At 45.7% G+C, this 14,474-nt stretch overlaps 1 protein-coding gene across 3 annotated transcripts; it reads left to right on the top strand.

Annotated features, from left to right (window-relative positions):
* Positions 1–33: 33 nt before the first annotated feature.
* Positions 34–10,737, top strand: DCLRE1B (DNA cross-link repair 1B). 3 transcript variants are annotated; one of them, XM_084755362.1, is made up of 6 exons: positions 34–148; positions 243–544; positions 1,247–1,412; positions 1,922–2,104; positions 6,543–7,582; positions 10,330–10,737. In XM_084755362.1, exons 2-6 carry the CDS (start codon positions 356–358, stop codon positions 10,645–10,647), a joined length of 1,896 nt encoding a protein of 631 aa, XP_084611488.1. In that variant the 5' UTR covers positions 34–148; positions 243–355; the 3' UTR covers positions 10,648–10,737. The 3 variants fall into 3 exon arrangements, with proteins under 3 accessions (XP_084611488.1, XP_084611489.1, XP_084611487.1); XM_084755363.1 differs by lacking the exon at positions 34–148 and adding an exon at positions 8,222–8,294 and having other exon boundaries at positions 207–544; positions 10,330–10,468; XM_084755361.1 differs by lacking the exon at positions 34–148 and having other exon boundaries at positions 207–544.
* Positions 10,738–14,474: the final 3,737 nt, after the last annotated feature.

Genomic DNA, 14,474 nt, shown 5'->3' with positions numbered 1-14,474 from the left:
TCGGCGCAGGCGCGCAGCTCGCCGTGCGGGAGCCGCGGCCGACCATCGGAAATCAGCTACCTGGGTCTGTCTCCAAGCCGCCGCGCGCGCTTTGACAAAGTGCGGGCTGGCCCTGAGCTCCCGCGCGCGCGCGCGCTCGCGCGAGGTGGTGAATGGTGCTCTCGGGGGGCTTCTCCCGGGCGGCCAACTTCTTTTCGCTCACTCTGTCTACTCCTTCCATTTCTGCGGTGGTTTCCCCTTAGGGTTTTTTGGCCTTGACTTACGTCCCCGTGTCGTCGGGCCGCTGTCGGGGAAGCCTCACTCGGGAGTGTTGTTCCCGCGAAGACCTCACTGGTGACTCCCCAACTCTGCCACCATGAACGGGGTCGTAATCCCCCAAACGCCCATCGCTGTGGACTTTTGGAGCCTGCGCCGCGCTGGTACCGCGCGTCTCTTCTTCTTATCCCACATGCACTGTGACCACACGGTGGGCCTGTCTAGCACTTGGGCACGGCCCCTCTACTGCTCCCCGATTTCTGCCCATCTCTTGCATCGTCACCTACAGGTATTGGGGCTGGATTTAGCCTCTGAGACCTAGTCCAGGAATCTGGGTGGGGACTTCTGATCGATCTAGCACAGCTTGGGGAATCACACAGTGGTCACCGTGAGGACTGAATTCTTACAAATTGGGGGTCGGTCCCAGAGTAAGACTGGCCTCTAGCTGAGTGGAGAATTTTAGCTGTAAATTTAGATAAGGAAATTATCCTTTACTTTTCATAAGCGCGAGATCAGTGTTTTCCTAATTTGCTTTAGGAATCCACCAGACTGAGGGTGTAGCCCAGTGCTAGAGTACTTGTTTAACTGTAAGTCCCCCACCCTCACTACCTACCCCCAGTAACTCATCTAATATGCTAGATAAAAACACATTATCCAACGTCTTCTCATCTTGCCTGATTGTATGAGTCCTGACTGTCTGACTGCATTTTTTTTTTCTGACAGTTGTCTCCCACCCCTGCCGAGACAGGAGAAAGTTTGAGAATCTTTATCTAGACTGTTTACAGATTCTGAGTTTCAGTCTGTACGAAGGGTGGGGAATGCCAGAAGAGGGCGGAAAGATTGCTTGGAAAGCCCAGTTACAGGTTACATGAGAGTGGTTCAGGACTTGGTCAGCTTTTTTTTTTTTTTTTTTTTTTTTTTTTTGATGACTGTGAGTTCCTGATCCAGAAGAGGAGTCTGTGGTTGCTAGGGTGACCAACTCTTTCCTCAGGTCTCTAAGCAGTGGATCCGAGCCCTGGAGGTCGGAGAAAGCCATGTATTGCCTCTAGATGAGATCGGACAAGAAACCATGACTGTAACTCTTATAGATGCCAATCACTGCCCTGGTTCTGTCATGTTTCTCTTTGAAGGTTACTTTGGAACAATCCTCTACACAGGTGAGCCTCCCATGGGGTGGGGGTGGAGGGTCCCTCTCACTTCCCAGCTGCCTTCACTCAGAAAAGCAGGCCTTGTAGCCTCATCCCACGTAGGCACAGCGACCCTTTTCAACCAGTTCCTGCTCCTTGACTATCCAAACCCTGTTAAGAGCGTGCAAGTGAAAACACAAGAGCAGGTGGGCGTGGTGGTGGTGGTGACTTTTAATTCCAGCACTTGGGAGGCAGGGAGGCAGATCTCTATGAGTTCAAGGCCAGCCTGGTCTACATGGTGAGTTTGAGGACAGCCGGCCTGTGTAGAGAAACCCTGTCTCTCAAACAAACAAACAAATAATCCACAAGAGTAAGATAGAGACATTTTAACCAGGAAACTGTGCTGGTATAGTTTAGTGCGCATCTGTTGCTGGAGGTGGGAGAGGCCTGTCTTCTATCCTTTGGGGTTTTTTTTTGTTGTTGTTTTGTTTTGTTTTGTTTTTTGCCCGCTGCTCCTACCTCCCATATTCCTCTTCCAGGTGACTTTCGATACACACCCTCCATGCTGAAGGAGCCTGCTCTGATACTGGGGAAACAGATTCATACTTTATACCTAGACAACACCAATTGCAATCCAGCCCTGGTTCTCCCTTCCCGACAAGAAGCTACTCAGCAGATTGTCCAGCTTATTCGACAGTTCCCACGACACAATGTGAAGATTGGTGAGTGGCTCCCTTGTCTTTCACTCCTGCGTAGGGAATCTAAATCCTTTTGTTGTTGTTGGTTTGGTTTGGTTGTTTTTTGAGACAGGGTTTCTCTCTGTAACAGCTCTAGCTGTCCTGGAACTAGCTCTGTAGTCCAGGCTGGCCTCGAACTCACAGAGATCCTCCTGCCTCTGCCTCCCAAGTGCTGGGATTAAAGGTGTGCAGCACCACCACCTGGTGGAATCTAAATTTTTTAAAGATGCTCATTTGTTTTCAAGTCTGTGCACAGGTCTCACCTTCCTTTTTCTCTTACTTAAGCTTGAACCTCGGGGCCGGAGAGATGGCTCAGTGGTTAAGAGCATTGGCTGTGCTTCCAGAGGACCCAGGTTCAGTTCCCAGCACCCACATGGCAGCTCACAACTGTCTGTAGCTCCAATCTCTGACACCTTCACACAGACATACGTGCAGGCAAAACACCAATGCACATAAAATAAAAATAAACAAAGTGTTATAAAAAATAAAAATGAACCTCCCAGCCACCCTGGTGGCCCAAGCCTTTAGTCCCAGCACCCAGGAAGCAGAAACATCCTTGTCTACACAGTGAGTTTCAGAACAGCCACAGCTCTGTAGAAAGACCCTGTCTCAACAAAAACAAAACAAACAAAATTTGAACCTGCCCCCCATCCTCACTCCTAAATTCTCAATCCCCTTCTCCCCCCAGCTCTGGCATGAAGTCTAGGGTCTCACTTGTGTTAGGCATGTACTGTACCACTGAGCTTTCTTTGTTTGTTTGTGTGTTTTCGAGACAGGGTTTCTCTGTGTAGTCTTGTCTGTCCTGGACTCGCTTTGTAGACCAGGCTGGCCTCAAACTCATAGCTATCTGCTTTCCTCTGCCTCCCGAGTGCTGGGATTAAAGGTGTGCGCCATCGCGCCCAGCTTAAAATGCTGTTTTTAGTGCTAAGATTACAAGCATGTACCAGCACAACCTGTTTGAACAGTGCTGGAATTGAACCCAGGGGTTTTATAAATGCTAGGCAAGCACTCTGTCAACTGAACCACATCCTTAGCTCTAAACGTACTCATTTTTTATGGTATTCATCACCTCCCAGTGTATTCTGCACATTTTAAAATATGCCATTGTGGGGCTGGAGAGATGGCTCAGATGTTAAGAACTGTATTCTCTTCCAGAAGTCCTGAGTTCAATTCCCAGCAACCACATGGTGACTCACAACCATCTATACTGGGATCTGATGCCCTCTTCCAGTATGCAGGTGTACATGGATATAGAGCATTTATATACATGAAATAAGTAAATAAATCTTTTAAAATAAATAATTATGGCATTGCTTATATCCTTGATACTGTATATATATATACACACACATACACAGAGAGTCATGAACTAAACTCCTTAAGAGGACTGAAGGGTTAAGAGCACAGGCTACTCTTCCACAAGACCCAGGTTCGATTCCCAGTACTCACATGGTGTTTAAAAACCATCAGTAACTCCAATTCCAGGGGATCCAGTGCCTCTTCTCACCTCCAAGGGCTCCTGCACACACGGTACACAGACATACATGCACGCTCACACATACATATAAAAAAGTAAATATTTTTAAAAAGAAAGAAACCCTAAAGAAGTAGAAGGAAGTTTTGTGTGTCAGAGAAGCAGTAGCCAGTGTGAGATGCTCATATATATATGACATAAGAAGCACAGCCCCAAGAAATAAAGAGCCTTGTTCTGGTGGAACCTACATTCTAGCAGAAGGAACAGTAAAAATTAAAAGGGATAAACATGGAAACTATAGACTATATAATAAGACAATTAAGTGGAATACTGTCCCTCTTCCCCTTAAAACCATTCAGCAGCTCTTTATTGACATTAGAATCAAGTTCAAAATGGCTCAGAAATAGTGAAGAATTATACACCTTCCAACCTTCCAGGGTAACTACCAAACTTATTGAGCAATAGTCCCTACCCTCAGGATTGCTTAACTATTCATGAAGAAATACTGTTTGGCCATCTTGACATGTGACATGCAGGATTTCCTCAGAAGCACAGCTGGTTAGGAGAGGCCTGTGGTAGGGCTTGATTAATTTTGTAAATACATAGTAAACTCTGTAGTGCACCACATATCCAGTAGGTAATAGGGATATAAATCTGAATAAAATATGGTGTCTGACCTGGAGGACTTCCTGTCTATTAAGGAAGGACCAAGAGAAGGAAAAACACGTTCAGAGAGCAGAGCAGAAAACCAGCTACATTTCGCCTCAAAAGTGAAGTATGAATCATAAGCAAGGGGAGTGGATATAAAACAATTTTTAAGGAGTTGACAATTCAGTCGTGTAACTGAAGTCTAAGAACAGCTATTAACTAGCATCTCCACTTCTGTTGCCACGGCCCTTGCTAACGCTCACGTCTGTGTCCCTTTCTGTGTGCGTACCTGTTGATGGAACATCTACTTCCAACTTCCTACCCGGGTATCTAACGGTCCTGCCGCATTATTTTTTCATAAAGTCGTCTTTTGATCATAGTATTCTGATGATTGAAAATTGTCATTTTCCTACCTCCGGCTGGCTGTTCAACAGCCCCACTTCATCCACAGGATTAGGACCTGACTCCTTTTCAGTACTTGGAAGGCCCACTAATAAATGACCTTGGCTTGCCTTTCTAGTGATGTGTCTCGATAATCACCTTTACTTTAGTAACACTGAGGTGGGTCCTCCTAAAATGTTTTCTTTTTTTGTTTGTTTGTTTGCTTTTTGGAGACAGGATTTCTCTGTATAGCCTTGGCTGTCCTAGACTCGCTTTACAGACCGGGCTGGCCTGGAACTCGCTGATCTGTCTGCCTCTGCTGGGATTACAGGCACACACCACTGCACTTAGCTTTAAAATGTTTTCTATTATACCCTTTCTTTGCTAGTTAACCCTAATCTGTCATTTAAAATATAGCTCAGCTTCCTTTGAGCCAGAATTACCATCTTCCATTAATTTGCCAAAATGAGGCTGGAGAGAAGGCTCAGAGGTTAAGAGCACTGGCTCCTCTTCCAAAGGTCCTGAGTTCAATTCCCAGCAACCACATGGTGGCTCACAGCCATCTATAATGAGATCTGATGCTCTCTTCTGACCTACAGGTGTTAGTTACATGCAGGCAGAGCAGTGTATACTTAATTAATAAATAAATCTTTTTTTAAAAAATTGCCAAAATGACAAGTACAACGGGAGAGGAAACGTACCTGCTGGGTGGTCTCTAAGCCTTTTGGGAAACACGTAGTTGTTCCTTTGGCACATATATGCAAATGTCTAGGCAGGGGGATATTACTGACATCAAGGGACCAGGTGCTGTTCAAGAGGAACGTCCTACAATTAGTGTTACAGTGGCAAAACTGAAGAGTTGACAGTGTTACCCAGCATGCTTGGCACTGTTGTGATAAAGCTAGCATAAGGTAAGACTCTTGCCAAGAGGACTGATGCACATGGAGCACATGAAGTACTGTGTGGAGTGAGAGAACATACAGAAGAGGTGCGGGCAGGTGATCAGGACAGTAAGGCCAAAGAGCAGCCTGGGCTCAACTCAAGTGCCCGCCTGTGCTGTCTGCACATTTCGTGGGAACCAACAGAACGGGGCCTGGGTTGACATCATGGCTTAATGAGTATAGATAAATAAATAGCCTCTGGATTGTACAATTGAGTTTATTAAAATATTTTTTCAAGATTTATTTATTTATTATGTATACAGTGCTTGCCTGCATGACAGAAAAGGGCATTAGATCACATTATAGATGGTTGTGAGCCACCATGTGGTTGCTGGGAATTGAACTCAGGACCTCTGGATGAGCAGCCAGTGCTATTAACCTCTGAGCCATCTCTCCAGCCCCAATTGAGTTTTTTAATTAAATGGAAGTATGTTCTTTCCTCCCAAAGAGATACTTAGTTTTCACCACCTCCCCCTAGAAGCAGACCTGGCTTAGTTGCTATCTGTCATTTTACGGAAGCTTTTCCTAATCCCATCAACTGGCCTTTATAAGGCTATGTGCCCATGTGTGGCGTTAACCTTCACTACGCTGGTTCTGAGTCTGCCGGGCCGGTGGATGGTACTCCTGGAGAGCTGAAACCTCCTTAATCTCTCTGTTTCCACAGTGCCTAGCATTTGGTAGATGCTTTCTCTTGAACTGAAAGAATAAATGGATTTTGTGTGTTTCAAACTGGCATCTGCTATATAACTTTTTTTAATCTGATTTTAAAATATAATTTACTCAGATGACATCTTGATCATTATCCCCTCACTTGCATCTTCCTGTTATCTGCTATATATCTTAAATGCTTCTCCTTTGTACACTTCCTGTATTGCCTGCCACATGGACTGTATGTATTTTTTTGCTAAACATTCGGTTCCTCAGGAGTCTTTAATAGCTTCATTCTCTTCTTTCTCCCAACCCCTTGAATGCAACTTAGGACTCTATAGCCTAGGAAAAGAGTCACTGCTGGAGCAACTAGCCCTTGAGTTCCGGACCTGGGTGGTACTGAGTCCTCAACGCCTGGAGTTGGTACAGCTGCTGGGCTTGGCAGATGTGTTCACCGTTGAGGAAAATGCCGGGCGCATCCATGCCGTGAGCCACATGGAGATCTGCCATTCCGCCATGCTGCAGTGGAACCAGACTCACCCTACCATTGCTATCCTTCCCACAAGCCGGAAAATACGAAGCTCTCACCCTGGCATCTACACCATCCCCTACTCTGACCATTCATCCTACTCAGAGCTTCGAGATTTTGTCGCCGCCCTAAGGCCTAGCCAGGTGGTGCCCATCGTGTGTCGACAGCCTTGCAGAGAGTTCTTTCAGGACAGCTTGAGTCCCCGGCTCTCGACGCCCTTGATTCCACACTCTGTAGAGCAGTACATGAGTTCCTCCTCTAGGAAAACAAACGTGCTTTGGCAGTTAGAAAGCAGGCTGAAGAGGCCCAGAATCCAAGGTGTGGTGTTTGAATCCCCTGAGGAGAAAGCTGATCAGGTTAAAGTTGACAGAGACTCAAAGAAGCACAAAACCGAAAGCCTCTCTCCCTGGGCTGGGGACCTTGACACGCTCTGCCCCCGCCCTCTGCAGGCCAGGAAGCAGCTGTTCCCAGACCTCTGCAGCAAAGAGTATCATGAGCCGGGCCTTTTTTGTGACTCCAACAAGATGGCTCCTGTATTGACTGCCCCGTTGGCATTTTCAGAGCAATTACACCCTGTAGATGAGGTTCCCTCTCCAGAACCCAGGGGTGAAATTGGCTTAGGGTCCCCCTTGATGTCTGTAGGAGGCGATGGCTCACCAGCCAGAGGGAAGCGAAGCGTCTGGCAAGGCTGTGCTTCTTCCCTGTCTCACCCTGGCAGCGCCGCGTGCCTAGCTACCGAGTCCCGGGGCCTGGCGCTGAAATACCTTCTCACTCCAGTGGAGTTCTTCCAGGCGGGGTTCTCGCCCAGGAACTTTGACCAGCAAGTGGAAAAATACCATCGGGTACAGTATAACAGTCCTATTGGATCAGCACTGCAGTTTTGAAAACAGTGAATGCCGGCTAGTGGCAAAAGTCTGTTTGGTGTCTTGCCTTCCAGAACTCTGTGGCTCACCCTGGAGTAGCTCTTCTCAAGCTGTTTATGGAGTCCTGGTGCCTATGAAACCACGACATGGAGTTTTATAGCAGATTGTATTTTTATATTATTTTTATTCTATTTAAGAAACAGTTTTCATTATAAACTCTCCAGTGTTCATAAGCACATTAAAAGTTCTTCAAAGTCCCATAGCAATTGAATCTCTTTTACTTGGTCTAACCCAGTTTTTCTCAAACTTTTATCAAGCTACAGTTGGGGTTTTTGGCTGGTTTGGTTTGATTTTTTTTTTTTTACTAGAAAAAAATAAGAGTCTGAATCAAAATAGAGACAGGTTTATCTCATTGCCCTTTTGTTTGTTGCATCCTATTCCTCAAGTCCCCTTCATTCTCTCCCCAGGTAAAAGTCTCTGGGGTTTTTTGTTTTGTTTTTTTCAAATTGTAAATCATTGTGTTGGAGGATAAAGTTAGGTAGCCCAAGCATGTTCTAACCCTGAAAGTCACTGTTTGCTGAGACCCTGTCCAGGTAACTTCCTGTCTCTGCCTCACAGATGGAACAGGAAACCATGAAGAGGCACTGAAACAGTGTTGAGAAAATAACTTCCTCCTTCATGAAGGAGTTTAGTAAGTGTCACGAGGAAGCCACCTGGAACAGAGCCATTTGGGGTTGGGCACCCCACGCCAAGGTGGGGCATGGAAAAAGATGAACATTAAGGTTCAGAGTGTCAGAGCTACTGGGGTGCTTGGAGACACCACTTTGTTAAAATAAGGCTACGAAAGATCAAACATGGGGCCAGATATTCCTCTGATTGTTGACATAGCAGGGATTTTTCCCCCCACCCCCACAAGCTTGAGTTAAGGAGCCAGAGCACAGAGCCTGTTTGTTTTAGTATCCAAGGGAGAGAACAGGAGCCAGCTGGCTGGAACAGGTCAAGAGTGTGCAGTTCTATCCTGTCCTGCTCCTAACTGACAAAATGCCAAGCCAATACGTAAGACGGCTGATGGCAGAGCCATGAGGAAGTGTGTTCTGGGAAGGTACAGGCCCGGGACAGCTCTTGCTTGGAACCTTGAGCCTTAGCTCAAGAGTAAGGCTCTCTCACCCTTGGGAAGGAGGAGCCAGTTTTGCTACTTGGGAAGGGAAAAGGTAAAGTTTAGAGAGCAAAATGAGACTTTGCCTTTGGACTCACCGTACTCAGTGCTGTTTTTGTCGGTGACCTCCTGTCAACCTCTGAGGGCCTCGTAGGAGCTGTAGCAGGTGAGGCATGCAGTTCAGCAGGAAACCTGGACATTGTCTGGGCTGGAATCCAGGGCGCACAGCAAATGGTTTAGACAGAGGAGCTATACTCAGCTGTAGTGTGGGGGCTGAGACACCTGCCTCCCAGGATTGCTATGCAGTTCAAATCACTGGTATCCTGCTCATTGTCTGGCACATGGCAGCATTTCAAATATTGGTCTTTGTAGCTAAAGGTAGCTCTGGTAGGATGTGTTTAGCAAGCTGGAATCCTGGGTTCTATCCTGCATGCCCTCCACAATAATGCAACAAAGACTCATTTCTTAGCCTTTGACCTTCAAAACAATTCTCTATTAAAATAGAAAGTAAGTCGGGCATGGTGGCACACACCTTTAATCCCAGCACTCTGGGAGGCAGAGGCAGGCAGATCTCTGAGTTGAAGGCCAGCCTGGTGTACAAAAGCAAGTCCAGGAGAACCAGGACTGCAGAGAAACCTAAAAAACGTAAAACGTCTTCCATGTAAATCAACTAATGGGCTTTCCCCCCCCCCTAGTTTTTCTGAAGATGTAAATGTTAAATCTATACATTTTCAGAATAATTCATATGTGTATACATGCATACACACACAATGGTATGTTGTGTAAAACATGAAAAGGGTGCTGGACAAATGATTAAGTGATTAGGAACTCTTAATGTGAAGAGGACCTGGGTTCGGTTCCAGCATCCACATCAGATGGATCATGACTCAGGTCCAGGTTCCAGCATCCACATCAGATGGATCATAACTCAGGTTCCAGGGAGTTTGATGCCTCCTGATCTCCGAGAACTACTGCATATAAACTCATGCGGCATCACATAGTATACATAAATAAAAAATAATTTTAAAAGAACGTCTTAAAGGGGCCAGTGAGGTGTCTCGGTGGGTAAAAGCACTTGCCACACAAACTGGAGAACTGAGGTCAATCCCCAGACACCCCACCCCCCATAAAAGTGGAAAAGGAGAACTGAGTCCATAAAGTTGTCCTCCAACAGACTGGCATGCAGAACTAAACACTAACAGTGCTGGGGGGGGGGGAGTGAGAATAATTCTGTATATGATTTTAAATTCTGTGTTTTACTTAATACCTTGATTGGAACTAAAAATGCTAATACTGAGCTGGGCTCTGTGGCACACGCCTTTAATCCCAGTACTCAGGGAGGCAGAGGCGAGCAGATCGCTGTGAGTTCAAGGCCAGCCTGGTCTACAAAGTGAGTTCAGGACAGCCAAGGCCACACAGGGAAACCCTGTCTTGAAAAAAAAAAAACAAATAATAATAATGCCAATATCAAAAATGCCTATTTTAATAGGATCATGTCTTGTGACTGTCAATTAAACCACTCTCATAGTATCCAACATTTGTGTACTTTTTTTTTTTTAATCTTTTTCAGATTCATTTACGTGGGGAAGCGTTTTTGCCTCCGTGTATGTTATGTGCACCGCATGCATGCTTGATGCCTGTGGAAATCAGGAGAGAGTGTAATATCCCCTGGAATTGGAGTTACGGATGGTTTCAAGCCATCTCACGGGCGCTGGAAGCAGAATGTGGGGGCCCCCTCCATGAGCAACAGGTGTTCCGAACTGCTGGGCCGTCTCTCCAGCCCCTTCATGCTGTTGGAACTTTTCTTTTGGCAGTGCTGGGGCTCAGACTCAGGGCACTGAGAACGCTAGGCAATTGCTCTGCAAGTGAACCACATTTCCAGCCCTAGTATGAACATATTTATGCATATATCTTGCATTTTAATTTATATCCTTGGTGTAAATTATTAAATTACTGGGATTAAAGAATTGGCATTCTCTGTTCTTAATGCAGATTGTGACAAGTTACCTTTCAGAAAAGTTCCTATTATTTCTTCAGAAGATGATAGCAAGTCCAGATGAAATCATGAGACTGGCACATTAATACGAGTCAATTCATCTTGTAATAATAGTTTAATAATATTTATCTAAGCGACAATAGTTTACTAATATTTAGTGCTAACCCTTCTCTAGAACTTCTTTAGGTCTCTCCCTCTGGTTGACCCGCAGGTGGCCGGAAGAGATAAAGCAGGTCCTAGCATCAGGGCCACCATATTGCTGTTATCCTCTAGCAACAAGGGGCCCGCCCACTTCTGGTACCTGCTGTGTCATATGTGTCCCTTGAAGAAGCATTTATGTGAATGCAGATGGGCGCGGAAGGAAAGGCTTCGAGGAATGCAGTTTGGGGTAGTACTTCATGCTTTAATAATGAGAGGATCTTATACCATTTTACTAGACTAAAAACTCCTGTCCTAACAGAGGGTGAGCAGCTGCTTTGCTTTTCCACATAGAACAGCACTGTGTCCCATCTATCTGTAAGTCCGCCAATTAAAATTATCTTATTTTTAGAATCTAAGAATGACCCGTCCTCCCCGCAGCTACATGACAATCTTGCAATTAGGTTGGAAGGTACCTGGAAAGGGAAAAAAAAAAAATATCCCTGGAGATTCATTAGTGCCTTGTTTCATGATCAGTGGGAGAACTTGTACTTTTCCACAGGCTCAAGTCCTTTACAGAGAAAAAAAGAAATCTGCCCAGTAGGCTTTGAAGGACCATCTCTCACATCCGACCCAGATTGCCTTTCATGGTAAGAAATAGGAGATATGTGGGTTGGCTTGTTGCTTTTTTTTTTTTGTTTGTTTGTTTTTTGTTTTGTTTTTGTTTTTTGAGACAGAGTCTGTCTATGTTAGCCTTGGCTGTCCTGGACTCACTTTGTAGGCCAGGCTGGTCTCGAACTCACAGCGATCTGCCTGCCTCTGCCTCCCGAGTGCTGGGATTAAAGGTGTGCGCCACCACGCCCAGCTTCGTTTGTTTTTTAGAAAAGAGATTCTGACCTAGGCTCTCCAAGGCACCTCTCAGAGAGACAGTTCTTCCTGCATTTTGTTGTTGTTGTTTCGGTTTTGGTTTGTTTGTTTGTTTGCTTGTTTTGTTTTTGATTTTGGTTTTTCAAGACAGAGTTTGTCTGTGTAGTCTTGGCTATCCTGGACTTAATTTGTAAGCCAGGCTGGCCTCGAACTCACAGCTACCTACTTGCCTCTGCCCCCCAGAATGCTGGGATTAAAGGACTATGCCACTATCCCCAGCTCTTTCTGTACGTGTGGATATATAGTTTCCCTTAGCTGTGTGTATGAGTGTTTTGCCTACATATATGTCTATGTACCACATGCATGCCTGGCGCCTGAGGAAGTGCCGAACCTCCATGTGAGTGCTCGGAATTGAACCCAGGCCCTTTCCGAGAACAGCAAGTGCTTTTAACCATTGAGCCAACTCTCTAACCCCTTTTTGGGTCTGTTGGTTTGATTTTTTTTGTTGTTGTTTATTTGTTTAGTTGTTTGTTTTTTGGTTTTTCAAGTCAAGGTTTCTCAGTGTAGCCCTGGCTGTCCTGGAATTCATTCTGTAGAGCAGGCTTGGCCTTTAACTCAAAGATCTGCCTGCCTCTGCCTCTGCCTCTCAGGTGCTGGGATTAAAGGCATGCGCCATCACCCCTGGCTCTTCCACATGCACACTGTTGGCTGCTACCACTCATGAGTTGTCTATTGCTTGCCTCTCAAACCTCAGCAGAAACTTCTTCATTGGGAGTTCATGGTGTTTTCCCTTTCCTTCCCCAGGGCATCCCACCTATACCTGTATTGAAAGTGTGACCCATGTGCCATCAGAGTCTCCGCTGCCTACGAGGGGTTCTCAGATTACTTTGGTTTGTCTCTCCAACCCGGTGCTTTTATTTCGTGATACCCCTCTACCTTGGCTATCTCATTTGTGTTTAACTGTTTTCTTTATTCTTTTAAATTATCTGTCAGTATGTGGGCACATGAGTACCCACAGAGGCCAGAGGCGTTGGATACTCTAGAACTGGGGTTATAGGAAGTTGTGGCTTGTAGAACATAGGCTCTGGAAATGAACTAGGGTCCCCTGGAAGAGTAGCAAATGCTCACAACAACTGAGTCATGTCTCCAGACCCTGATTTCTTGTCTTTTAGCATATCCATGGCCCACTGGATCACAAGAATTTCACCAAATCTCGGCCTTGTTTCTTTTTCTAGGCAGATAGCTTATAGAATCACCTTTCAATCATAGGAAATTTCTGACTGCATCTAGGTTAGTCATTCGAACCTGAAGGGCTGTTACCTGAAGCACCCAAGGATGCATCTTGCCCAAGTGGAAAAGTATTAGAGTGAAACCAATGGCAAATTTCAAATGTTATTGTGGTGAGTAATTTGAACTGGAAAATCCTCAGACAAGGCCAAGAGCCAACAGAAGAACAAGTGGTCGATCAGAGGCCCTAAAGTGAGAGAGTTACACAGAGCAGAGTGGGCTGGGATGAGCACTTTAGAACACTGAGGGTAAGTGGGGCTAGATGCTATGCTTAATCTGGTCCTAGGCTCTTATGCCATCTTTATAAACCATTGGCTTTGAATCAGCTCTGGATTTCGTTTCAACTCCTGCATCAAGAAGCTGGACTACCTGCTGGGAGAGAACACATAACTAGCATCACCACAGATTGTAGCCTGCGGTAGCATCAAAGCTGCTCTGCACTGCCCTGCGCCCTTGATCCCTCTTCTGTGCGCCTCAGTGGTCATCCCAGACCTTTATGACTTAAACAGTTGCAACATTTGAAGCCATAGGAAGAGATCAAGAGTACCAAGCCATGACACCCTGGAGCAGTGTCCTTGCAATATAGAAATAAATCTGGGTGCCCACCGTCATCCCGAGGATGGCAGAACTAAATATTTCTGTACTTTACAGCTCAATTCAAGCCCCAGTTGCTCAGGAATTCAAGTCTTTAAAGCCTTAGCATCACCTAGCCCTTTCTTCACCAGGCTTTCAGGTCTAACTCTGTGATAAGCAAATTCCTCCTTGTCGTCAGTATCTTACAGTCTCCTTTACCTCCCATTCCTTAATTGAAGCCTGGCTGTCCTCTGAGCACACTGCTTTCTGGCCAGCTTCTCCTCGAAGACAAGCCCTGTTGCCAGAGGTGACACAACACTCCTATAATTCCAGCACTTGAGAGGTGGAAGCAATAGGGTCAAGAGTTCAAAGGTCATCCTCAGCCACATACTAGATTTAAGGCCTTTCTGACCTACATGAAGCCCACGAAACTATAGAACACACTTCTCTCTCTCCGGAGCTCAAGGAAAGGAAATGCAGTTGTGGTCTTCCTTGCTCCCCTTGCTGCCTCCTGACTGTCACCCTAGGCCTGCCTGTGATCATCTCTCTCCTTCAAGTGGCTGCCATTCGGCTACACCATCCTCGCCTCTCCTGGTTCATTAAGTCACTCACTAACTCAGAACGATCTTCTCCTTCATAACTCTTTTTTTTTTTAAAGACTTGTTTATTTATTATATATACAGTGCACATCAGATCACATTATAGATGGTTGTGAGCCACCGTGTGGTTGCTGGGAATTGAACTCAGGACCTCTGGAAGAGCAGTCAGTGCTCTTAACTGCTGAGCCATCTCTCCAGCCCCCATAACTCTTTCATCATTCTGGATGATGCCAGTACTAAAGATGGTCAGGTTCC

Source organism: Acomys minous, assembly GCF_964271855.1.
Source record: "Acomys minous genome assembly, chromosome: 14".
In the NCBI taxonomy this organism is placed as follows: Eukaryota; Metazoa; Chordata; class Mammalia; order Rodentia; family Muridae; genus Acomys; species Acomys minous.
The sequence above is the reverse complement of the archived record's forward strand: the minus strand, read 5'-3'. Positions and strand labels throughout refer to the sequence as shown.

Excerpts from the sequence above, each read along its gene's own strand:
- DCLRE1B (XM_084755362.1), top strand. The coding sequence starts at position 356 with ATGAACGGGGTCGTAATCCCCCAAACGCCCATCGCTGTGGACTTTTGG. Across the intron at positions 1,413-1,921 it reads TGGAACAATCCTCTACACAG|GTGACTTTCGATACACACCC; the intron begins GTGAGCCTCCCA and ends TTCCTCTTCCAG. Across the intron at positions 2,105-6,542 it reads ACGACACAATGTGAAGATTG|GACTCTATAGCCTAGGAAAA; the intron begins GTGAGTGGCTCC and ends AATGCAACTTAG.